This window comes from Myzus persicae, unplaced genomic scaffold (assembly GCF_001856785.1).
Source record: "Myzus persicae strain clone G006 unplaced genomic scaffold, MPER_G0061.0, whole genome shotgun sequence".
Lineage (NCBI taxonomy): Eukaryota > Metazoa > Arthropoda > Insecta > Hemiptera > Aphididae > Myzus > Myzus persicae.
Window position 1 is genome coordinate 85,472 of NW_019104141.1, and position 26,667 is coordinate 112,138.

General features: G+C 28.0%; 4 protein-coding genes across 7 annotated transcripts; 1 reads left to right on the top strand and 3 right to left on the bottom strand.

Moving 5' to 3' along the window:
- Positions 1-4,512: 4,512 nt before the first annotated feature.
- LOC111039163 (translation initiation factor eIF-2B subunit alpha) lies at positions 4,513-11,546 on the bottom strand. Of its 4 annotated transcripts, none has more exons than XM_022322501.1 (8): positions 11,295-11,546; positions 10,252-10,353; positions 9,832-9,971; positions 7,285-7,401; positions 6,670-6,782; positions 6,427-6,571; positions 5,518-5,643; positions 4,513-4,752 (listed from the first exon to the last, which is right to left on the bottom strand). In XM_022322501.1, exons 2-8 carry the CDS (start codon positions 10,325-10,327, stop codon positions 4,600-4,602), a joined length of 870 nt encoding a protein of 289 aa, XP_022178193.1. In that variant the 5' UTR covers positions 10,328-10,353; positions 11,295-11,546; the 3' UTR covers positions 4,513-4,599. The 4 variants fall into 4 exon arrangements, with proteins under 4 accessions (XP_022178193.1, XP_022178194.1, XP_022178192.1 ...); XM_022322502.1 differs by having other exon boundaries at positions 11,193-11,306; XM_022322500.1 differs by lacking the exon at positions 11,295-11,546 and adding an exon at positions 11,092-11,280.
- LOC111039161 (tigger transposable element-derived protein 4-like) lies at positions 7,832-9,671 on the bottom strand. Its single transcript, XM_022322498.1, has one exon. The coding sequence runs from the start codon at positions 9,384-9,386 to the stop codon at positions 7,968-7,970; it is 1,419 nt and encodes a 472-aa protein (XP_022178190.1). The 5' UTR covers positions 9,387-9,671; the 3' UTR covers positions 7,832-7,967.
- Positions 11,547-11,673: 127 nt separating the features above from the next.
- On the top strand, positions 11,674-13,346 carry LOC111039162 (protein AAR2 homolog). The gene is made up of 5 exons (XM_022322499.1): positions 11,674-12,023; positions 12,120-12,349; positions 12,417-12,597; positions 12,678-12,791; positions 12,867-13,346. The coding sequence occupies exons 1-5, from the start codon at positions 11,857-11,859 to the stop codon at positions 13,282-13,284; spliced, it is 1,110 nt and encodes a 369-aa protein (XP_022178191.1). The 5' UTR covers positions 11,674-11,856; the 3' UTR covers positions 13,285-13,346.
- Positions 13,347-16,545: 3,199 nt separating this feature from the next.
- Positions 16,546-18,986, bottom strand: LOC111039160 (UDP-glucuronosyltransferase 2C1-like). The gene is made up of 4 exons (XM_022322497.1): positions 18,035-18,986; positions 17,538-17,757; positions 17,246-17,465; positions 16,546-17,110 (listed from the first exon to the last, which is right to left on the bottom strand). The coding sequence occupies exons 1-4, from the start codon at positions 18,875-18,877 to the stop codon at positions 16,816-16,818; spliced, it is 1,578 nt and encodes a 525-aa protein (XP_022178189.1). The 5' UTR covers positions 18,878-18,986; the 3' UTR covers positions 16,546-16,815.
- Positions 18,987-26,667: the final 7,681 nt, after the last annotated feature.

The window sequence follows — 26,667 nt, forward strand, 5'->3', positions numbered from 1 at the left end:
TGTAACGATGGTTTTTGTACCGTTTAAGATCTTCATTTCTAATAACTCCAAAAGTTCAATTTCGAGATCCACCTAATTTCTTATTTTCTTACAATAGGGCGTAATAACTTTAATATATATTGGACATCCATTTTCGATGACATTAACTAAAAATGGATTTTCTGGATATCCAAATGAGGGCTTTACAACCTTTAAGTCTTGAAATCGTTCTTCGAAGATGACAAATAATAATATGATACCTAATACAATTGTGTACATGAATCCGTTCTCTACAGACTATACTACTATAGAGTATAGACTAACATATTACTTTAATCGTCGACTCTTCAGTGATGCTTTATGATTGGAATTATCAACAACAGCGGCAGCAGAAGTATGTAGCTACTAATGTACTTTATAGGTAAATGCGTAAATGCCTAAAATTTTTATCAGCTGTTATCTGTATGACTGTATACACTATACCTAGTACTAGAGAGCCTAAATAATATAAATTATCTAGGCTGTATACCAGGGATGGAAAATCCATGGCACAAAAAGATTTTGTGAGCACATGAAAATTTTTACTAATATATATTAGTATTATAATATTATAGATTATAGAATATAGGTAATAGGTAAAAATATTTTGAGCATACGGCTTTTATCGGTCATTATTATGTACCTAAGCTAACCTTTTTGTACATTAATTATATAATTGAATTATAATATAACAAAATATAATTTTTTTCATGGCACGCTCTCAAAAAAAAAAGGTAATTTTGGGCAAGCAGGTGTCAAAAGGTTTGCCATCCTTGCTCTATACCTAGTACCATTGATTATACATAGTATATAACTGTATTATACTAGGTATGTATAATTATTAATTAGTGGTGTAAGTCGGTAATATTACTTTGGTAAAGTATTATAAAGTAAGAAATTTATCGGTAAATTATCTAATCAATAGAAATTACTTTACCATTTTGCGAGTATTTAATTTTTTAAATTTTATTTATCATAATATTTCATTATATTATTATAAATTACAATATTATGACTTGATATTCATATAGTCATATACGATATGCCATGTAACTATGTAAGTGTTATGATGATGAGTAAGAAGAAATAAAACCATGGCGGTCAGTAAGTATTCACGACTTATGATTCTTGGTAGTATGGTAAAAACGAGCTGCGTTCATTTTTAGACACGTATCTATTTTATTCTAACTCTTAATTCTAAAACAACTTACTCAAGACGTATAATCAACAGCAAGATTCTGAGACCTTATTTTAAATTCTTTGTTCCTACGGGTGTGATTTGATTTATTATAATGCTATAATGGTATAACTATTGTTATTAAATATATTTTAAGGGGATTCCACACTACCGTTTTTCAGAGCTTAATATACCTATATGTGTTCCATCCAACGTACTGATTTGAGTTTTGCTCTTTTGAAAATATATTTGAATGTACCTATTATATGTATAGTCTATTCTGAATCATTCAAGTCAGAACCATACAAAATAAACTGAAAACCATTTGTTCCGTTGACATTTCTAAAACTACGAATTTTTTTTCTACATTTCAAATGAGATTTTTTCGTTGTTAAGAAAAATGAATTAAAAATGTGCTTAAAGGATCCAAAGTGGACATTTAAGTAGTTGAATGAAGTAACTAAAGTTAAATAAATTTAATACAACAAAATTTCCTTGTTTTCTGCTTTGAAAAGTGGTCAATATCATCATCAAAACTCAGGTTTGCTTTTATATCACTTAATCACTTTCAATATAGATTATAATATTCCCAGAGCGTCTACATTTTCTTGACTCAATGTAGGTCGTAATCTATTTTTAGTTCTTTTTAATGAAAAAAAAAATGATCTTTCACTGGAGCAATTTGTAACAGGCATCGTAAGAAAAATCTGAAGACACGTTTCTAAATGTTGAAATGCATGTGATGTATTTGCATATCTTTAATGAATTTAAATTGGGCAGCGGGATTTCTTGATATTTGATGAGAAGAAATTAAACTATGTAATTGAGACCATCCATCTGCAAAATTATCGGGATCCAAATCTAGTTAATTTGTATAAGTACATTGATTGTACATTTTTTATTTGGTTGTTAATTTCATTTCTTTCAGGATTTTTATTGAACAATGTAGTCCATATTACGTTTATTCGATTTAGCTATACATTTATCACAAATAAGTAATAACTAATAACATACCTAATGAACATCACTTTTAAACTTCGCTCTTGGATCTAATTGTCTTTCTTCAGAATCAGTATCATCTAAGTGTTTACTTTTTGGTGTCTTTTTTTTCTTGAACTCTGATATTCAATATCCATATATTAAAGTTCTATAGGTTCAAGGATACTATTGAAAGTACATTTTCTGTTTAACTCTGAAGATTTTTTGAAGTTATATTTATTCTTTGTGATATAACATCTCACACAATAGTTAATATAGCGGTTTCCCTTTTTTTCAAAATGTTTATTGCATATAATCGAGTATTGCCATTTTTATTTTTATCTTGAGATATTTCTAACAAAATAGATAAAATATGATCATAATTTTGTCTTAATGCTTTAGTTGCATTAACATTTGCGGATCACCGTGTTTGTGAAGACGATTTAATAGTTAGCGTTTCATTACGTTTTAGATGTTGACATAAAAGTTTTCAATGATGAGTTAAAGACGAAGAAAAGTTATAAACAGATTGAATCGTAGTTCGTACTAAAATATTCAACTACACCGTTACACTTTTCAACTGCATGAACACCGACCAGGTTTAAAGAGTGTGCCGCACACAGCAAAAATAGTGCAAAAGGAGCTAGTGTTCTTATTCTTGTTTGTAATCCTAAGTACTTTCCAGCCATATTACTGGTATTGTCGTATGACTGTCCAACACAGTTTTTATATTTTTAATAATATCTATACCAAAGTCCTTAATTATTTCAACTATAATAATGGTTAAATACTCAGCCGTATGCCCAAAATATGATAAAACAGTATATAATTAATTTTATATGGCCAAAGTTCGAGTGGGCCCAGTGCAAATGTCCCATTTGTCCTTCCATAAATATGGCCCTAAATATAATATAATAATAATAATATAGCCTAATGGTCAAACTGCTGTATCCGCCACACCAATGTATTAATAAGGGGCAAATTGAAATAAATCAAATGAGCTCACTCTAGTCCTAGTGATTCTATCTACAACCATTCTATAAGTTATTTAATATTTCTTTTAGCTATATACTCATTTTCTTGAGGCCTTATCCGCCTATTTAACAATTTAATTAACAGGTATAAAATAAATCGGACGTATACACCAGCACCATTGTATCAGCCATTTATGAATAATACAAATGGTCGTATAAGCCAAATTAGCGGATACGTCAGTTTGAACTCTAGCTTGAATTAACGATAAGTCCCAATTGTAGTAAAAAATAACAGATGGTTTATTTATAAGTTCGCGAGTAAAATGCTGGTGTTACATCGTAAAAAAATAATAGTTTTTTTTTTTATTAAACAAAAGTATATTTACAATCTGTAATATATAATATACAATAAGTAAATTTGGTGACTTAAAATAGTTTAAAAAAACAAAAACAATATAACATTACGTGAGGAGGGAGATCCACCAGTGTGGATACCCTCAGACCTGTAGGGGGTTATTTTTTTTTTTTAAATTAGTATTAGTCGTGATTCAAAAGGTCACGACACCAGTTTCTTTAAGTCGACGAGGGGGTTATCTGGGAGAGATTCACTGGCTGAGTTAGATACTAGCGGATTTGTGTGATTAAATGATTTAGTGTGAAATGTTTTGTAATAATTCTTAGCTGTAGTAGAGACTGTTTCGATTTATAGGTTGTGTAGTGAGAGATTAGAGACATACCATAGCGCGGATGTTATTTGGCGTATAGAGATTGATTGGAAGGCCTGGATGGTTTTTATTTGGGAGGGCTTGGCAAATCCCTATATTTGAATCCCAAAAATAATAGTTATCACAATAATAGATCATAAGTTTGTCCAAAAAAAAAAAATTATCGATCGACGACCAGCGTTTTTATTTTTGTCAAGATAGCGTATCCACCAAAATCAAGATAGGTAATATTATACAAAGTAGACGTATTCGGCATTTTATAAATAATGATTAAACCGATTAGTTATTTTTAAGTTTAAGTTCATCAATGTATCAACTTTGCATAACTGTCCACTTAAATTTAATCTGATTACCTGACTTAGATTTTCTACTGAAAATAATATTCAGGAGGAAAAATTGGTTTTTTCAATACAATGAAAAATTGAGTTTATGGCGGATATGGCCGTTAGACTGTTAGCATAGTTACAATAAATAGTTTACAACAGTTACATTATAGTTTGAAAAGTAAATTGCCCCTATGCAGTATCAAGCTATTATCAGCAGTAATCACACAATGGAAACGTCTTGATGTTTTAAAAATGAAAAATATTATATTATAATATGAGTGGTATATTTCATACAAAAAAAGTTTTGAATACAATTAATGGTATAAATTACATTTTTTATTTAGCAAAATATTACATCTTAATTAATACAACTTTATCAACATACCAGATGCATTAAACATTTACAAGTACAGTTTTATTAATTCGTCGCTTACAGCTGATGGCATTAATATTCCGAGGTCAGTAAAAAGCAAGCTGATGTATGATGGGTGCGTATAATCCACTGAAGGATGAGCATTTAATAAATTATCATCATTTGAATTGTTCTCATTGTACTAAATTGAAAAATAAATGAATAAATTATTACTAATAGATAATAATAGATTTTAGAACATTGGCAATTAATATTTAGCAGTAATAAATTTTTGTAGAATTCAATTAAGGGTAACAATCTCATAAAAACCAAAGAGTAGTATTTTAGTATACCAAATATTACAAAATATATTCTAAATTGAACCTATATTAATAGTTACACATTTTTTATTTTTTTTTAAAATTATATTAATACGAAATTAAATGAAGTCAAATAACTTTTATACCATCATTACTGATGTAAAATCAAATTAAACGACTGAAGTTTTGGTACACTTGGATTTAGAACCAAATAAGATTTATTATGATAATATTGTGTATGGTATCTTCTTAACAGAATAAATTAAAACATAAAATATAATACCTCTAATATATTAGTATGTTAGGTTAGGTCAGATATAGAGTATTTAATAATATTGAGTCTATGAATTGTGTCTAAAAACATGAAGTCATTAAATATTTGTTTCTAATTTCATGTTTTATATACGAAAACAGTTAAAATTGGTCTGTATTACATATTTCTCCAACACGGTTTTAAATACATTTTGTAAAAATAATTGTTTGTTTCATAATAAATCAGTTTTTAGTACATTGTAGGAGAATTTTTATGTCAACTATGTTAATATTCAAAAAAATTTAATAAAAATATATAATAATAATCTAACCAAAGTTATGATTAAATTTAATCTTTATCATGACCATATATGGTTATGAAACAAATTACTTACTTTGAAATTATTAGGTAAATCTTTCTGATTCAGGGGATACATTCGTGAGAATTTATAACTTTCTGTTAACACATAAAATGGTTTTTTGAATTCTTTAGCACAAATAGCCATAGTACAGCTTCCAATCTATAGAAAATAAAATAAAAAAGGATTAACATAAAAAGTAATACATTTCTATTAAAAAAGGATTGTTTCAATATATATTTATATCACTGTGCAGAAGGATGCTTAACTAATCACTTATATATATGATCATTCAGAGGCATAGGTGTAGCATGGCGTGAGGGGCTATACTCCCTTCCCCAGTATATTTTTTTTAGTTACATTTTTAGAATATATTGTATTGTGCACCCGAACATTAAATGCTATAACCCCTCCATATAAATCCATCACACGAGTACACTACGCCTATGATTAGAAGGGTAACAAAGTATAACATCAAATCAATCAGTCATAACTAAGTGTGGTACATCTCTGTATGCATAAAACAAGTAACAATTTTCAGTTCTGTAGTTCAACTTCTATTATTTTCAAGTACTAATTCTGTAATAATAATGTTTGCATTGTTCAACGATTAAAAAATAAAACAATTTTTGTAGGTACAATTAGCCAAGTATTAACTAATGGTTTTGATTATTGGAACAGTCTTACATTTTTGTTTTTTGATTAACGCCAATGTGATAGATCTTTGTGTGAAGTCTTAATATTAATTTAATCAACTTACCAGCTAATGAATGGCAAACATAAGGTAAAAATGGATATTTACCCAGAGATATTCAAAAGAGAGTGGGTAGTCCATTTTATATTATTATATGTATTACAAAACAAAGACTATATTTAAAGTAGCTAGAATAATGTGAAGTTTGTAACATTTTTAATATGATAATAGTATATATATTAATTTATTACCTTGTTAATGATTCCACCACTCTCTACAACACACTCAGCCCCAACCATAACCATATCAACCCTTTCCATGATGTAACCAACAGCAGAATCTAATATCAATGTGCAAGGAATATCAAGTGCCTTCAAACAATTGTACATCTCAATTCTAATAAATAAACAAATGTATTAAAAATATTCTAAAAAATATTTTATAAACAATACAATTATGTATGAATAATTATTTATCATCTAATTAGTAATTACCCGCTTTTATCAGGAGATGATTCTGACACAAAAACATGAAATCTTTTTTGTGAATTCACGGCTAATTTCATGGCTTCTAACACTACTCTAGATTTTGAATGTGTCAAGATATTCTAAAACAAAAATGTTTACAAGAAATATAATAGAAATATATAATCTATATTTAAAGGTATCACTTTTCGCTGTAAATGGGATACAATTAAAATTAATTACACATTTTTTTAAATATATACAATAAAATAATAAATAACAATAATTAAATATAGGTATAAAATCTATTTAGATTTCTGCATATAATTAAGTACACGTGATAAGAGGGGTGAAATAATTTTGAAGAGAGAAGCTAACCATAATTACATGATGATTCAATTAAATTTACTTATTATTGAAATATATTGTTAGTCATTAGAGGCATAATTACAGGTAGGGTTGTATGAATGAATATACGGAGAATTATTTATTTAATCATTTATTAATCTAGGAGAATTTATTTATATATGTTACGCATTAAAATAATTTAAATTAAATTATTATATCATCTATGTTAATTTTACTGAAAAATATCCAAATATGACAATTTATTATAATATACAATATGCATGTTTTAATACTTACAGTGCCATCAACAAAGAAAGGAAGAGTAATTTTGGCCACCTTATTTCTTGCATCGGTAAGTTTCTTCAAAAATACTTTTCCTCGGTCCAACATGACTTTTTTACATTCCGCAAAAGTCTAAAATTAAGTACATAAAAGTATGCATATTAACTGAAATACATTTGAGGTTTCAAATTTAAATTTTTTGCTCTTGATGCTATTATAATAGAAATAACAAAAAGATAGATTCTAGAAAATAATTTACTAAAAAAAGACTAAGTAATATTTGAATAAAAATTAAATCTTATTACTCTATCATCATTTTTATACACCAAATAATTGTATTAAAATAAAATATATATACAATATTTTTTTTAAAGTCTCATAAATAATGTACATTGTTATTTTATTTACGCATTTTATAGAACAACTGGTATATTTAAATATATAATTAATCATGATAGCTGTATAACTCTTATATAATGTTATTTATAATTGATATTTTACAAACAATGAAACAAAAAAAACTTTATAGTATCACATTAACATAGTGACATATTTTATAACATTTATTAATTTACACTAAAGTGTAATATTATATATTCTATATTATGTTACATAAAACTAAAATGTACAACATACATTTTATAGCACACAGGAATCTACTAATTGCAAACATTAAAGATAAAGACAAATAATGGTTTTTAATTAATAATTTTATGTTCAATTTTTTTCTTTTCAGTGGACTCAGAAACTTGACCCAAATTTGTCAAGACTATATCTTCATTGAGAAGATATGAGGTATCATCTTCAGCATCATCTTCATCACTTATTTGTGGGTCAATGAGTTCTTGCATTATTTTGATCAAATCTAATGATTGATTTTCAGTTAATAGTTGGTTATCTAATTCAGCATAATTAATTGAATCATTGCCAATCAAGCGAATCAACAATGCTTTGTAATCATTAGTTGCAAGATTATCTTCTGTTTGGTTTTCACCTGAGATCAAGATACCAGATTTAATAAAACTATTTCTAACTGTTGATCTTTTGATTTCATTAATAGCATATTTTATCCAAAGAATTGCATGTAGCATATTGATTCTATTTAATGATCCAGAACCGTTGTCCATTATTGATAACTGATGTTTTAATACACATTGACGATATAAAATTTTAAAATTTTGAATAACTCCTTGCTCCAAAGGTTGACAGAAAGATGATAAATATGGTGGGAAAAATATTAGTTTAATCGATTGCAAATTGTTAAGCAAAGGATGAGAACTTGCATTATCTAAAAAAAGAACTATATTTCTTTTTGATTGAGTCATTCTGTAATCAAAATCTAAAAGCCACTCAGTCATAATGTTACGTGTCATCCATGCTTTAGTGTTGGACTTCCAAATAATTTCAAGGTTGTCTATATTAATGTCTTTAAAACAATTATATTTTCCAACCTTTCCTATGATCAATGGTTTTTCAAATTCTCCATCTATGTTAGTACATAGCATAATGGTCAGTCTCTCCTTTGATAAATTCCCATCAATACAGGTCTCGTTTATAAAGCTCATTGTATTTTCAGGGAGAATTCGATAAAATAGGCCAGTTTCGTCACAGTTAAATATATCACAGTCCTTATAACCTTTAATAGTTTCTTTTACACTATTTAACCATTCTGTAATAACACACTCTTTTAGTAATGTAGGATTTGCATAAATATTTTTATAAGAAATCTGATGCCTGTCTTTAAATTTTTGCAACCATCCATTAGATGCTTTAAAGTCATTGAGGCCAACTTCTGATGCCAATTCCAATGCTTTTTCTTTTAATACTGGACCCGAAATCGGAAAATTGTTGACACGAGCATGTAAATACCATTGAAATATCACAGTGTCAATTATTTCACCATCCGATTTTGGAAATTTGCGTTTTGATTTTTCGCTTCCTTGCTCCACAAATGTTTGTGATAAATAAACTTTATTTTTTAATATATCACTAACCTGGGTTTTTCCAATATTAAATTTTTCAGCTACTGCTCGCACTCCAACATTTTCTGCTTCCACAAATTTTATAATTTCAATTTTTTGTGCCAAAGTTAGTCTTTTTCGTTTTCCACAAGACATAATGGTGTACACGTATACACACACACACACATATATATATAGATATATATACTTCTTAAATGTAGAAACTATGAATAACTATACTTTATTTAACTGATAATTATTTCATTGTAGGCTATACAAGCCATAACACAGATGAATAATATTCATAGATAATATTTGTGGTCTATTTGCACCATTGATTAATGTAAAATCATATTTATCTTTACACTTGTTGGTTATTAAAAACACAAAATATATCACAGTTGTATTGAAGGGTCCAATAAGTAAAGAATACTTAAGGCCTATCTAATAAGTATATTTTTGCTGGGACCCAATAAAATATCCATTAATAAGTAGTCCGCTATTGTGAGAAGTCCATAAATATAGGTTCACTGTCTAAATATTCAAAATGAAACTTAATTAAGTAAAATATTAGTAACACAATACATTTAAAAATACTTACAATATTATCCAATTTAGCAAATGTTATAAACCTCATAAATAATGCACATCCAGAAGATACACCAGTAATACGGAAACTACCATTTGTAATTACTTCTACTGCAGATTGCAAATTCAAATCTAGTTCTTGTACAGTTTCAGCTAAACATAAAGAAATAAAAAAATCAATAATCTCCTACATTTATTATTATCAAATGTATAGTTGTCACAATAAATACAAAAATAATGATCAATCATTAAATTATTTTCTTCATTGTAAAAACACAAACCCTTCTTTATTCTTGTGCCAAATTTAAAAATTAATAAATTTAATTGATGGTGTTGTAACTTGTAACTTTGAATGGCAATGATATTAAGTTATCTAAGATGTTTATGATTTGCAACCTGTACATAAATCCATCTATTTTCTAAGTGTACTTACATTTATCATCTTCCAATAGTCTCAATAATGTAGTGATTGCTGCTATACTAGCACTTATATCTGACTCTTTTTCCATAATATTATTAAAATATTGAGCAACCTCTGAAAAAAATATAACCTTATATTATTACATAGAATTTTAAATAATTATAAATGTATGATGTTTATGCTGGATTTAGTTGAAAAATTGGCACATATATCATAAATGTAATACTTTCTTCTCCATATTTTTTATACAACTACCACATCAAATGAAGAGTTATAGTTTTCCCATACATAATAATATATTGTCATTTATTAATTTAAGTAAACTAATAATTTTAACACAACTTTGAAATGAAAACGTCTTAATATCATTTTAATTGTCTTAAACACAAAAATCTTTTGGAAATATCAAAGAATATTCTATTGTTTGTATAGGGTATATAACAGATTACATCCAGGCATTATAAGGTCTATGATTAGTGATTACATCTAATTAGTTTTCTTTTTTTATTATTAGAAATATTATTATTATTGCTATTGTTTTAAATATTAAATACTATCAAATTGATATCATCATAATAAATCATCATAATTTTATTCTTTCTTAAGAATAAAAAAAGAACTAAACAGAAATATAATTTAAATGCCTTAATTAGAAAATGTTTTGTGTTGTGATAAAAATGCTCCCTTTGGACCAAAGGGAATGAACATCGTTGTATCAATAGTTTTTAATATTAATGCAATAAGTATTAAAATATTGGTATTAGTATACATAAACGTGAAAAAACACATTCCAAAACATTAATCATGTTATTCAAATTAAACATGCATTTTATGTAACATATAATGACTTACCTTTTTTAAACATTAGTTAAACACAAACATACAATTTTTTAACTAATAAAGTAGGTAACAAGTTTCAAATAATGAATAATTTCTCTGAAATAATTTATTACCTACTGTAAGTGAAACGTTTAAATCAGCAAGCAGAATAATTATTAACTAACTGAATATTATGCCACCGAAATTATTAATTTTTAATAATTTGAACTAATTACCTATTAACTATAATATCATATTATTATTTAAAATAATTTGTTATGTATAAAAATGTGTATAGTAGTTGATGAATGTCAAGTGATGACATCAACAATCAACTAAATAGTTGATGTAGTTCTGTAGACAGCTATAACTGTTGGCTGTAGCAGTGTAGCACGAAAATTGTAGATTTGTACTTTGTAGAAGTAAAAATATGAAGTATGTATAACTAGGTTTGTAGATAAAAAATAAAAATGAAAAGATTAAAAAAAAAATAAAATCTCGTGATATACCTACAGGATCACCAGATATTGTGACTCGATCAAAGTAAACAATAGTTTACCACACGTTACCTCGTTACCATGTTTTTGTTGATAGTATTATCAATTTCGTTAACAGCACTGTTATCACTAATTGTGTACCATTTCTAGATTTTTAAACCTGTACAATTTGAATGTTCAAATACAACTTACACAAGTAGTTTTAGAAAAAAATAATTTACAAGACAAGTGTAGGTACCTAGTTTTTAATTTGTTATGTTAGCGTCCAATTTATAATATTGAATTGGGCGATATATCGAACATGGATCAAGACAGGGCCATGAAACTGTACCTGAATGGTGCGACAGCGTTTTTTCTCGACATACCGTCAGGCATGGAATTTGGCATCGATATGATGTCCTGGGCGACTGGTGATAAATTCAAAGGAATCAAAATGATACCTCCTGGTATACATTTTGTGTACTACAGGTGAAATGAATAAATGTATTATTAGTGACTTCAGGTTACTATTTAAAGCTGTTTGTAATAAGTAGATCATATTTAATGACAGTCTCATTTTTACAGTGCCACTGATAAGTATGGTAATACTGCTCCACGTTGTGGTTTCTTTCATAGTTTTAAAAAAGGTGAATGTCTTGTAAAAAAGTGGGATACAAACAATGAAATGTTGGTAGATGTACCCAGATTGGAAGTAGTGCAATACAAAACAAATACCTTATATTTTGATGACTGTTTGGGACCATATCCATATGAAGAACTATCGAAATGGAATGGTTTATCTTCATTACTAACTGGTATGTATAACTGTAAATCTATGTAACAATATACTTCTAGTCATCAGTCATTTATTTTTCATTCTAGAAAATTTAATACAAAAATTATGCCCTGAAACAAAATTAATCCGATCGGCAATGGAGTTATTTCCTACATCGGTAAAGGAAAACACAAAAAAAAGAAGAAAATGGGGTCCTATTAGAAGTGAAACAGATGTTGGATATGAAAATTTGCCCAACTTAGTACCGAAAGAAGAAAATAAAATAAGGTGAACAACATTTTGTTAGTTTGCTTAACATTATATTATAATTTATTGATTTATATTTATTTGATGTTAATATGATTTAGATTTACTGAACCTCCAGAATGTCATTATCCACCTGGTTCATCACTTTCAGAAATCACTAAATATTCACTTGATACTTCATACATACTTGATTACATGGCTGAAAAACATGATAGGTTATTATCAAATCTTTATAGTTACTAACCACAGAATTAAATGAGTACAATATGTTTTTATTTTATTTTTTTCAGTAAAATAGATTTATTAGCCGAACTACAGTTTTCATATGTTTGTTTTCTTCTTGGTTTAAGTTATGAGTCTTTTGAGCGCTGGAAGAAGCTGTTTCAATTATTTTGTATGAGTAAAGATGCTATTGCTCAAGATCAAAACTTTTTTGCAAAGTTTTTCATAGCAGTACGTCATCAGCTAGACACAATACCTGAAGGTTTTTTGGTCGATATTGTTGAAAATAATAATGTTATTTATAATGGTCTAAAAGAATTATTTAGAACATTAGAAACTTGTGATCTTATACTGGAGGATGATCTCAAAGATGGCACAATTCAAATAAAGAGATTTTTGCAACAAAAGTTTGGTTGGGAATTCAATGGGTTAGATGAAGAGGATGACGACGAAGCCCCTGTTGTTGTGGACTGTACTGAAGATTAATTTTGAACTTTTATTATTTAAGATCTTACCAACATATTATTACTTGTAATACAATTTTTTAGTTTCTATAACTTTATTAAAATTAATTATATGAATATAATTTATTATATCCTAAATTAGATATTATAAAACTTTAAAACTGAAATAAATTTCTGAGTTATTTGTTTGTTTCTCCTAATATTTTAGTCAAATAATGGTAGTTAAATATTAAATATTTCTCTTATCATATTTACAATTTACTAATGTCCGAACAAAAATTAAGAGGTCATGTGGCCTACAACTACTGGTAGGGGGAGAGAGAGTATCGACTGTCGAACACTGGGGCCCCAGCCTAATTTATAAAAGCTTGATTCCATATTGTATTTTGATGGTAAATATTGAAATCATAATACTTAGATATATGGAAAAAAATTAACGAAATATGGTCCAATACATTTTAATAATGATAAAATAAAATTACCAAGAGCACAATGTAGAAAAGTATAATTTAAAAATCTATGTATAACATATATTATAATTGGGGACAAGATTTGAATGCAAATTACATATTTTTCTGAATGTCCGAAAACATTGCTTTCCAAGCACAAAGTTCATTTTATACAATAAGGAATTTAAATATGTAACTTTAATTTTGCATTTTTTTCTAGTTCCTAAGACTATTACTTTTTTGAGCATTTTTTGACATTTTTAGTGCAATTTTATGTTTTAAAGTCATTTTGGTATAGGATTGGATAAAATTCAATAAAAATTAAGTAACATAATTGGTTCCAAAAAAAAAATAAAAATAAATATTTATTAATCATAAGTTATTATGTTTTTACCGGTCAGATAAATGTGATGCCAGAAAAAATTATTGTCGATACGTGTAGTCACTAAGGTACATACATACATACAGCATACCTGGAATATGATGAAAATAATATGAGTAATAATTTATATAAATACAATTAAACACATTTTTTTCAATATTAAAAATAATAAGAGCTTTTTTATAGTGCATTTTTAAAAATAATTTCTGTTGTGAGTACTTTAAATTATTATTTTTAAGGGTTTTTATTTTGTTTTAGGGCATATTTGATATTTGATAATATAATTATAATATATTTCTGTTCCCTAAATATATTATATTATCTGGGATCGTCATGAATATATTGTATTAAAATATTAAACCATATTAGGTATTCTATAAATAGTGTGCAGAAGAGTAATGTCTTGCTAAAAAAGTGCATGGTTATATACTAGGGAGTAGGGACCTACCTAAATAAGATTTCCGTCTTTCACGTAAAATTAAACTTATCATAAGGTAAAAAAAAATTGTCTCACTTCGCTGGTGGGATGTGAAATCTCTGGAGCCTGGGTCGCTTAAATTAAAAAAAATCAGCTTAAACCTTACGGATATACATATTTAGCCATATAATATTGATGAGTTATGATAGCCTGTGAAGATGAGAGCAACATGCCATAAACGACAATAAAGGTAAGGAATGTGGTCTATAATAGACAAAATCTCATTCGTCCGAGTCCGACCAACGAAAATCGGTTATTCGACTTTCGAAATTCGAATACGCTATGCACAATGCACAGGCGTATATTTTACCGAGAGTCATCACAATTCCTTGGTCTCAAACAGTCAGGGTCAAACTACAAAATAGTTTATAGGGCATAACTATTTCACTGATTGCCAGATTTTGACAAACACACAAAATAATTGGCTCAATAACAGGAATGATAATATTTATAAGATTTTGCAGAGTTTATTTGTTCCTTCCAATATCAATTTGTTTGTCTACTGATAAAGTGGAGATTTTTACAAATACTTAGAAAGTTTTCTGAATCTAATATACATTTTGACTTTTGTATAGTATTCTAGATGCGAGTGATTTTTGAAATATTCTAATGCGTGTATCCATCCAGTTGACATATTTTTTTGTAACTAATGATTCTATAATGTTTGACTACTAATTTAAGCACAATTTGTTAAAAACGTTACTCATAATTTACATTACGCACTCCATTATCTATATCAGAATACCTACATTAAGGAAAGTTAGTGAACCAATTTTATTGAAACTTCAGTCGAATTTTACTACAAGGAAGCTCGTTACTCCTATCGAGCATTCATTTCCAATATAATATCTTTACGCGCGTATGCATATTGTAATAATGTTTCATGTTTGCCGATACTATAATATTATATTCTAATGAATATTAAAAAAAAATATATTAGAATTTCAAGTGCCTATAGAAGTTTTATCTTTTCCAGCAATACATGATATTTTCACAGGGAAATTATCATCTTCATCGGAAATCCCAATTCTATTTAAAACATCATGTATTTAATTTTGAGTCAACGTTCTTTTGACGTAATTGAAAATATCGTGAATATTTATTTGGGACTCGGACAACGTAGGGATAGGGATCGTAGGTACCTAAAACTAAGACTACCAACTGAGACTGTTTTATTATGTATATCAACAACTTTTTCTGGTGTGCCTAGGTGGAACATTTCTAGAAGATTTGAAAAAAGCCTGAATATTGGGTTGTTTTTAGGAGTCATTAATCTTTATTGTGATCTGATTAGAATAGTATAAAAAGCAATAATATAAATATAAATTGTATATATAGATACTGCATAGAGTATACCTACCTATAAACTACGAGCATTTAAGTACACACATTTGAGTATTTCCTATTATGCTTGAATGCTATGNAAACTACGAGCATTTAAGTACACACATTTGAGTATTTCCTATTATGCTTGAATGCTATGTGATTATTATTAATAAATAAAATAATGTTAATTTTATTATTTTTATTTGTTATTCAAAAGTACAATAAAAAGCAATGTGCTTACTTCAGTAGGTTATTGACTTTAAAAGTAGTCGAGATTTTTGATGGAGATCACTCAAGATCAGTAAAATTTCAGAGTATATAGGTACATTCAATCACATTCGAATACAAACCAGGTGCTCCCTATATCCTGATATCCATTCCGCAGCGGCCTGAGTCAGAATAGTAGCTCACACAGCAAGGTACAACGATGTTAATTTGCCCACGAACTGAGGCAAATTGGAACTATCTCACCGTATTTGGAGTATTTTATGATTGCGTATTTTATACCAGGTGAAGTCTGTGTTATACAATTAGTTTGGATAAAAAAACAAAGATATAATAGTATATTCGATCAATATTTTAATATTCTAATATTAGGTAAAAACTTAATGAAATACATTAATATATTATAAATAAAAAGTATGGAATTTAATTTTAAAAAACAAGTACATAAAAAGTATAATATAAATAGGTAATTATGTAAAAAAATTGGATTAAGTTGACTTAGAATTAGATTTTAAACAAAATGTGTACATCAACATTTATAGATCTATTAGTTCAAATAAAAACAAGACGAGTTTCCTTCCAAAAACATTGTCATCATTGTAACAATTTAAATAACGTGTGCATTTTGCACATATGAAAACTACAGTCATTGCCTATCGGTATTTAAGCATGTTAAATATTATTATCATAAGTCTAAAGTAAAAGGGTTTTAAACCTAACAAAATCGTGTGAATATTTTGGAGCATATTCACGCATAAATTTAACAAGCCTATAACTTATGAATAATATTAATGAAATAAATATTAATATTACAGCAATCACATCCAACAGAAAATATTGATACCACGCTAGATTAAGTCCGTGGGATTTTACATGATGCGCTCCTTTATGTCGAATAACATACTCCGTCCAATAAACAACTGATTGTTCTGGTGACATAGGTCGATCTTTGAAACGTTGAGAGGCAATTTTCGCATTTATCGTGTATCTAAAAAAAAATCATATTCAATTTACATTTAATATTAATTAATCATATATGACTTATAGAATTATTTATAACTATAAAAGATATTATTAGATTTCAATAAAATATTAGGTGTATTATTTTATTTTATAAACTTACTTTTCGTTGCTTATGAGTGTTACGATATTCTTTAACAGTTTCTCTTTGTTGATTGCGAACAGGTCCATACTGATTGCCATCTCAGCAATAACTAAGTTGTCTATATTTCTTGGCTGGTCGAAAAACAAGGGAAAACCTAGTACAGGAACTCCACCGTCTACAGCTTCATAAACTCCGGATATTCCTCCATGACTAATAAATAATTTTATTTTGGGATGCACTATGTACAAAGTTATTAAATTAATAATTATCAATGAATATGTAAATTAGGTAACTTATTAAAATATCTTACGAAGAATATCACGTTGAGGAAACCATTTTTTTATCATCACATTCTTTGGAACGTCTTTCATTTCACCTTCATACTTCCATAAAACTTTTTGTGGGACATTCGCAAATGCTTCTTTAAATGATTTTATAATGTGTTCTGGTAATGAGGAGAGTTGAATTATTGAACCAAATGTGAAATAAATCACTCCGTGCGGTGAATCTTCAATAAAGTCTAACACATCCTAAAATGGACAGAGACAATATTTTTACAATTTTTCATGTTTTTACAAAATCTATGCAATTAAAAATAATTATTCAAAATTCCTATATAATTCTACAGAAAATAAAAAGAATAGTATAAATATGAAATTTACTATATGGGTATCTTTGTCCTTTTTACACTATTCACCAATATAGGTAATATTTTTTTTTAACATTAATTTTACGTGTAATAGTTATTTTAGATAAGGAATTATTCGTATTTTCTTGATAAAAATAGAGAATGCAAAGTTTACTTACTTGTGGTATACCTTTTGGTGGTTTTAAGTGAATACCACCGACGTCAACAAGATTTGGTGAAACAGGCCTTGAAGACTCAGTTATATAGTGTGAGTTTTGAAATATTATAGATGGATGAACCTTAGGAGATACGTCGTATGGTCTTGGATCAAAAGCTCTCAGCATAAATTCATCGTATGTGGTAATTAGCATACTATACGCCAAAAGAGCAGTATTCGCTGCTCTTTGGACGAATGTTGTGGGAACAGCTTGTTGTGCTAATAAATTGGAGACAACCGCGGGATTCGAGATGTCCCCGGTAAACGTGCGTTCCGCGTACGTAATCATTGGGGATGGGATCACATATATTATCGGTAAGTTCAGTCTGCTTGCCAAGTATGACATGCAGTCAACACTCAATGGTTCCATGATGATCACGTCGAAATCTGCCTTGTATTTACCGCGGATTACTTCTTTGAACTGTCGGTTTCCGTAAACCGAATCGCAATATCGTCTGTTCAACCCAGTCTTCATATTCATGTACACGATTGGATTGCCGTAAACGTCCAATGTCGCTTTCATATCTTTTGCCATTAATATCGGAAAATTTTCTGACAAATCCACTTCCGTGTAATTGTTACGGTCGCCGTCCGGAAGCGGGGTGAACACGGTTACTTTATGACCGGCGTCCGTCAACGCCCGGAGCACAGCGCTCATAAAGTTCCAGTGGCTTTTACATCCGAGCGTCTCCACGGCTAATATTCTAGCATTCTCCACGGGCAATATCCACCGATTAGAAGTAGTAAAGAATAGGACCAATATAACGATGAACGAGCGACTGCAGTTTTTTAAACTATTAACCATTGTGATGTTTGAAAAAACTTTAAATACAATAAAGTTTGAACTTAGAAAATTTTTAATATGTTATTATTTCGGTAGGCTGCAACAACGCACGAGATGCAGTGTTAATAACTACTGTATCCACTGATTCACTGTATTCAGTATTTATACACTGGTAAATTGACATAATATATTTTTAAATATAATATATTATTATTAATCAATTAAATCTGATGTCATATTAAACAATAAAATATAACACTCAAATGAAATGACTCGAGTGATAATTATATAATTTAAATCAACATATATTTTTCTATTTTTAATTAATAAGATTTAGAAAACGCATATTTTATTTCCCAACTTGGGTAATGATAACGTCAACGATTAAATTAATTTTCTAAATATAGCTAAGTAATTATATTTTAAATATTGCATTAATAGTTGACACAAAAAATAATAATATAATAACAAGTAAAATATTCAAGTGCTCGAATACTTTTTGAATTACAACAAGATAATACAACCATAAGATTCGTTATTTTTCGTTGGACAATACTAATTTTGTTAACATTTCAACTTCAAACTTTTGAAGTCAAAATTTGTCGTTGCTTAAAATATAATGTCTAGTTATGTCCGTTTTTGATAATTTTTCCCTAATTTAAAAATAGCACTTGATTTTTCAAACATTAGATGAAACAAGCACTCTTCTAATTTATTAGTGGTGGATATTATTTTTCTGTTCGTACCTGTAGATGAGAAATACATTGGTAATGTGGGGGACACAATTCATTTACCCTGCAAAAACCATTATTTTTTAAAATTAAAAAATGATTGTCATTTTTATCAAACACTTTTGTTACACCAATTGTGAGGCGGTGAGGTTTCGTGTACTATTTCAAGTGGATAAGTGGATTTATGTGTTGTACACTATTGTATATTTGTATCTTTTAGAGATGTGTGCGTTGAGTTAGTTTTCTGGCTCCCACTTCAAGCCATGGACTATGAATTCCTAGAAAGTATTTTTATTTATTACAAATGTTGGTGCAATTTTTATTTAAGAAATTCTGAGAATCGCAGAAATGTATAGCAAGTAAATTGTAAATTGTTTAAACAATTTCAGTGGGTGAAAGGAAGCTATTTGAATCAAATCAACCAAGCCCCAAAAAAAAAACATTTTATTTGAAAACTATAAGTATGCATAAGCTAAAAACTCTATGGAATCAATAAGTTACATCTAGATGTAGAACAAAAAAAATTAATGTTAAATTTTTTTAAGTAAAGGTGTTCTTTACACCTGCAGTTGATAAATGATAACCACTGCACTTCATGTTTTAAGTATATTATATTTTTGAATGTTACTGTTGAAGGATTTCTGATCGAATTAAAAAAGTCTAAGGAGGTAATGTTTAGTTAACTATTTCATGTGGATAAGTAGATTTGGGTGTAGTTTCAAACTTATGTATCTTGTATAGAAGTGTTTGTTGAGTTGGCTTCCACCTATAGTGATGGTCTACAGACTTTCCAGACATCATTGTTATTAATTTTATTACAAGTGGTTGTGCAATTTTTATTAAGTGAATTCTGAAAATCACAAAAAATTATTTCAAACGAAAAGCAAAATGTTTGAAAAATAAGAGAAGTCTTCGCTAATAGTTGGTGGAGTAATCATACAAAATAAGCAATATCAATTTTTTTGATTTTTAAAATTTAAAATATTTGTTTTTCAACCAAATAATTATAATATCATTATTATTTCTAGATTTGGAGTGTAGTGGATAAAAAAATAATAGGTATAATCGTTAAATACAAAAATATTTTATTATTTACAAAGCTTTTAGTATAATATTGAGTATACAATATCCATTCAAATTATGTGATTTTTACTTTTAGCATTAATTTGTTTTTTTTTTTAGGAACGGTGATCAACTATTTATTAATATTCCAGTAAATTTAAATTTACTATCAGTAGTTATTACTACAGTCTACAATTATCATCAGATTAATTGTCAGATGCTAAAAATATTTAAAATCAAATTAAAAAAGTTCAACCTCATATGAATTTAGACGTATAAGTGTGTAACTACAAAAGTACTTGAATGAGTAGAAAATAAAGAAGAATCAATTGTGAATATTTTAGCCTTGCATTTACGTTTGAGTTTGAATCAAAGTCTACAGTTTTCAGTAGATGATAAATCTGTTTTTGCTAGCTTTTCTTTAATCGTTGCTCGTTTTTTTTAATAATAAACATAATTATAATTATACATAATTTATTATAATGTGTTTTTAACAAAATTTTCATCAGAATACTTGGTGCCATTTTGTATGTAATACATGAATTGAGGATTTTACAATAATTGATTTAATAATTTTTAAAATTATCAAAAAAATTACAAAACAACTGGATATTTTCAACAACATTGCTTTCAAAGATCTTAAATTGTTCACAAAAAATTGTGTATGCGTTTTCTAGAGATATTGTAATTGTCTGATTTTGATTTTTTTTTTTTAGTTACGTAGTTTTACTATTTGAAATTATGTTATTTTCATCGAATCACGTGAATACAATTTTTTTTGTTCGTTAAACATTTTGAAAATTATATACAATATTCATCAAGTACCTGACATAGTATGTTATAATATCCTATTATAGAGTACATACATTCAATTACCAAAAAAATCAGTAAAATTTCATCTAAATTCATACAATTAAAAATTAATTTGGGAGGAGGGATGATATGATATTCCTTTTGGCTTTTTTACTTGTCTCAAATGTAAATATACGTAACATAAGCAGGTGGCGCATTTTGAAGTTTTTACCTTGGTGTAATATTTAGTCACTTTAGTACGGCCATCTCATGTACGTAACTATATAATTCTCATCAGAGGCCTATTATAGTCTTTATGTTTAAAAAGTTGATATAAAGCACTTTTGGAGACCAACATTTTTTTTAACAGCCCGATTTTTAATATAAAGAGTATATTACAAAATATTTATAAATATAAACGTTTCTTATTACTACCTATTTAATATAATAATAAAAGAAATGTTTCATATTACCTATAGTCTATATAGTATAGGTATCTAACTAACTACTCTTAAGATATTTCATTTTTCTTTTTAAGCTTCAGAAATAATTCTTAAGAATTAAGATATTGTTTGTAATTAATTATTGTGTTACTCTTCTTTACCAATCATTATAAAATAAAATAAAAATATAATTTTTATATTATACTAGCTAAACCCGTGCACTTCGTTGCTCGTTAAAAATGCTAACTCCGTGTGATACTCGCTTGTGATAATGCGAGCAGTATATTATCAGGTAGGCAATCCAACTGTGGTGGATTGTAGACCCCCCTAGGTGCATACTTTATAATATGTTTCATTTCTATTTTTATTTTGACTGTGGAAACGCCGATGAGCGGCTATAAGTGCAAATCAGCCACCTTGGAAGGCAATTTGCATACATTTGATTTGATGCATGGTTATACACCCAATCTGTCCGATAACCAATGGTAACCAAAAACCAAAAAAATACTAATTTCTACTAAAAAATTAAGAATAGATTGTCGAATTTTACTTCTCGGAACAATTAATATCTACACGCTGATCTATTTTGAATTTTATCGCGTCGCCCGCCCGCAAAATCCCCCTAGGACGCAGCGTAATTTGACGGACAAAAAGGACAAGTTGCAGGTATCTGAAAACCCACGGGCCCCGCTGTGCCGTACAATCTATCTATATATAAATAGAAGAAAGTCGTGTTAGTTACACTATATATAACTCAAGAACCGATTTGGATAAAAGGTATCCTATTATGTTGGTCTCCTGGTTCTAAGCTACCTCCCAACCAATTTTCAGACAAATCGGTTCAGTCGTTCTTGAGTTATCAATAGTGTAACTACTACGACTTTCTTTTATATAATATATAGATAGATATGTCATAGGAATAATCCTTTTTTTCCCGTTTAACCTGTAGCAGCTAGAGGAGGCTCTGTTGTGACAATACTTCTCCTCTGTTGACATAGTTTATTGGTGAACAAATTTAAATACAGATAATATAATATAACATTGAAATATATAAGTAAAATATGACGATTGCGGCAATCGGATTGCCGATAGAGCTCAATCATCTTCCAATATACACAAAAAGATATCTAGCAAGGTCTCTCGCTAGTTGCTCCTATTCTCGGCTCGATGTCGCACGCACCCGCAGGTCTGGGTTCCCGTCAGATGTTTGTCCAGAGAGGGAGAACGCTTAGTCGTTTGCAGTGACTACACTTGGATTTCCTCTTACTTCAGACCTCGGCTAGCCTCTCATCTTGTTCCTTGCAGCTAAGTTTGTCTTCAATCATTTTGAAGAAGACCTGCGTGGCAAGCTGAGAGGTAGCCTGTATTCGACCATTCATGCAAACCGGGACATCAGTGGGAACTCACAGCAGATCCTGTACGTCACTTATTGGAGTGATGTTTCGGTTGCCGATGAACCCATTCACTGCCATCCTAGAAATAAGCCTTAAAAAAAAAGAAAAAAAAGGAATATTGGGGATATTCATTCTAATTATATTAAATAGTATTTGATTTAATGTCAATAAATTAAATTTAACATTTTGTTATTATTTATTGCATGTAAATTTAAAGCACGTAGATATGGAATTTTTTAAGGCTGAGTTTTTTTTTTGTGTGGAATTTAATTAAAACTAAAAGCCATGTTCATGTACAAAATGGAGGTATCTACCGAAAAAAAACTAAATTAAAAAAGGCTCGTTGAGTTTGAGTACTTGAGTTATATTATATTATATCTTAGATACAAACTGTACTTTCACTCAGTTTCCTTTTATCAAAAAGAATATAATATATTACCTAAGTATTTTTTTCTATTATTACATAATATACTTTTTTTTTTATTATGTTTGTATGTACATTACACACATTGCACAGTATTGTAGGTACAATATAATATAATATTCATTATGCTATTTTCCTTCTTTTTTTTTCATCGATAGTTTTGCACGTCTTTATTAATTATAATTTATGAAACCCACATCAGTAAAATAAATTATATTCAACAACGTTACTAAAAGATCGACGATCGTCTGTATAGCCGAAGCAACCGTTAACTTATCTTACGTAATTTCATTTTCTTATTATTGGTAGTATTTTAACTATTTAAAAGTTAAACACGTTTGGATGTAAAACGCTTTATCTAATATAATCTTTAGTCCAAAGAACATCAAGTACAATCTCATGAAAGTAGTATGAAAGAAATATGTACTTTATGTTTTGTTCTTATTTATTTGAGCTTTTAATTAGATCATTAAGATGTGTACCAATATGTTATTTAAATGCGGTAAATTGAAAATCAATCAGTTCAATAACATTTCAAGTTTTAATTATTATTATTTGCTGCCAAACAAATTTTAAACAGTAGGTTTAAAAATTTCTATAATGAGCCACCGAAACCTCTTTTAATATTTATTATGTGGTTTGGTTGTCTGCGTTGACGGGTGTATAAAATTATTTTAGCAACAACAAATCACTACATTAGAAACACCATTTGAAATGAAACTACTAAAATATGGTATTTTTATTTTTAACGGGAGTAACCAGATTTTTATTTTATTTTTTTTGATTCGAAAAATTCTGAAAATGGGTAATTTTATAACACAATAAAAAATTGTATGATCAATTTGAAAATTAATATTAAGAAGATCTTCAAGGAACTTCTTGATGTTTTTACTGCTCCTATAGGCTATAAGGTTTATCCGAAAGACCTGCACGTCAGAAAAAAGTGGAGTAACTCCCTTGACGCCCACTATAATATTTGTTCATGTAATCTATACACCATACACCTATAATGGATATTTTACCACAGTCCATATAGGTCCTCCCAAACTATAAATTGTATTGCAATGATGTAACAGTAATTTCACATACATATATCAGCATATTATTAACATATTTTTGTTTTGATTAAAATTGTGTATTACGTCGCAAATGAGCAATTTAAACGTTTAGAAAGAAACTACAGTAACTATTTTAATAATAAAAATTTTAAATTAAATAATATTATCATAACCTGTATTTTTTACGATTCTTAATTTAGCATTAAGTATGACATTTTTTGCAAGCCCTGTTTATTGATACGGATCAATGTTTTTTTAATGTTTAAAATGCATGCCTACAGCATTCCAATTCGTTACAGTAAAATATTGCTGGTAGCGATATTCTCATTTCCGTACAACCTCTATTTTAGTCTTTATTGTTATGAGTTGTGATATACAGCATAATATTTATTGAAGTTTATCATATAAGATAGATTATATACCTTTGAATGGGTTATTCAAAATATTTTTTGGTTTCTATAATCAAAACACTGAGTTGATTAGAAATATTTGGAAGTTTCAAACTATCGATTTTAGTAGTCCGCTGTTGGAAAGTCATCAACCTACCAACGGACTACGACGAATGTGTAGGATTACACTTAGTCTTAACTATAAATGAATCGATCTAATCCGAACAAATCTGCAGAACACGGAGACAATCCAAGGAAGTGCATAGATACAAAAACCATACAAATATGTAAAATGTAAATAAAAAATATTATTAATTTCGAACTTAGTTTATGTAGTTATAATAGTCATAATAATTATAATAATATATTATAAGGATTTACAAAATATTATCGCATGAACACAAACATGCTTAAATAAAGTAGTATATATTTTTATTTTTGAGGCATTTCTTATTGCATTTTGACATCGCTTAACTCAGAAATATTGATAATGGTAAATATATTAACATAATAAGTTAGATATTAGTAGACGTGATAGTGGTCAAAATAAATACCTAACAATAATGTATTGCTCTATTGCTAAATATTTTAACAATGTACAATATTAATGATTAATATCAAGCTTAAATAGGCAGGTAGTGTAATGTGTAAATATTATATTTTAAGTCTTAATTATGATATTTTATTTTAGACTAATTGATACACTATATTATGATATTTAAACATTAAAACAATTTATTAAAGTCTATATAATAATTAGTCAAATTGCGTTATAATACTTATATATTACACGATAAATATACATATATATATATTATTATACTTAGTAACCTAACCTGGACGTGTACAATATTAAACTCGTATACATAAGATATATGAGAAAAGTGCTAACGTTTTAACTTTATATAATCATATATTATGTTTACTAAACTGATTAAAATAGTTTATTATTTTGATAATGAATACAAACAATAACCATGGTTATTCGAATGAGTTTTAATTTTGTTATGTAGGTATAGATGTATGAATATTATATTTGTTATTACACACATTTTCATTTAAATGGGTGGTATTACTCATACGTCCGAATAAATTATGAAAATAGTAATTACAAGATATAGATTTAAGGTATTGAACCTTGAAACAAACTATTACCTTTCTCGTGTTAGAATTTAATTTAAATTAATTAAATAATTATGCACACATGACGTTATTATGATGCTGTCGCCCTTCCTATTGTTCCATACACTGAAGAAGATCGAGTTAATCATTTTTATAATTTATATATATATATTGTCATTGCATCTAGAATGTAACAATGAACACTCTTACGGTTAATATAATGTATAATTTACACTTATTTTTTTTGAACAACTGATGGAAAGATAAATTTGAACTTGTTACTCATTAAAAATACAGAATTCCGAATTATAGCCCAACCGCAGACTTTGTAATAGTCACGAGATTTGTGTCAAGAATAAAATTGAAATTATGAATATTCTATAAACCTTTATATGT

Bases quoted from the DNA above. Each gene is read 5' to 3' on its own strand.
- LOC111039161 (XM_022322498.1), bottom strand. From the start codon at position 9,386: ATGTCTTGTGGAAAACGAAAAAGACTAACTTTGGCACAAAAAATTGAA.
- LOC111039162 (XM_022322499.1), top strand. From the start codon at position 11,857: ATGGATCAAGACAGGGCCATGAAACTGTACCTGAATGGTGCGACAGCG. The intron at 12,598-12,677 runs GTGAACAACATT...AATATGATTTAG, and splicing joins AAAGAAGAAAATAAAATAAG to ATTTACTGAACCTCCAGAAT. The intron at 12,792-12,866 runs GTTATTATCAAA...TATTTTTTTCAG, and splicing joins ATGGCTGAAAAACATGATAG to TAAAATAGATTTATTAGCCG.
- LOC111039163 (XM_022322500.1), bottom strand. The intron at 9,972-10,251 runs GTAAGTACACTT...CTTTATGTTTAG, and splicing joins ACTATTGGAAGATGATAAAT to CTGAAACTGTACAAGAACTA. The intron at 6,783-7,284 runs GTAAGTATTAAA...TTTTTGTTTTAG, and splicing joins CTTTCTTTGTTGATGGCACT to AATATCTTGACACATTCAAA.
- LOC111039160 (XM_022322497.1), bottom strand. From the start codon at position 18,877: ATGGTTAATAGTTTAAAAAACTGCAGTCGCTCGTTCATCGTTATATTG. The intron at 17,758-18,034 runs GTAAGTAAACTT...TGTCCATTTTAG, and splicing joins CACCAAAAGGTATACCACAA to GATGTGTTAGACTTTATTGA. The intron at 17,466-17,537 runs GTAAGATATTTT...CTTTGTACATAG, and splicing joins TCCTCAACGTGATATTCTTC to TGCATCCCAAAATAAAATTA.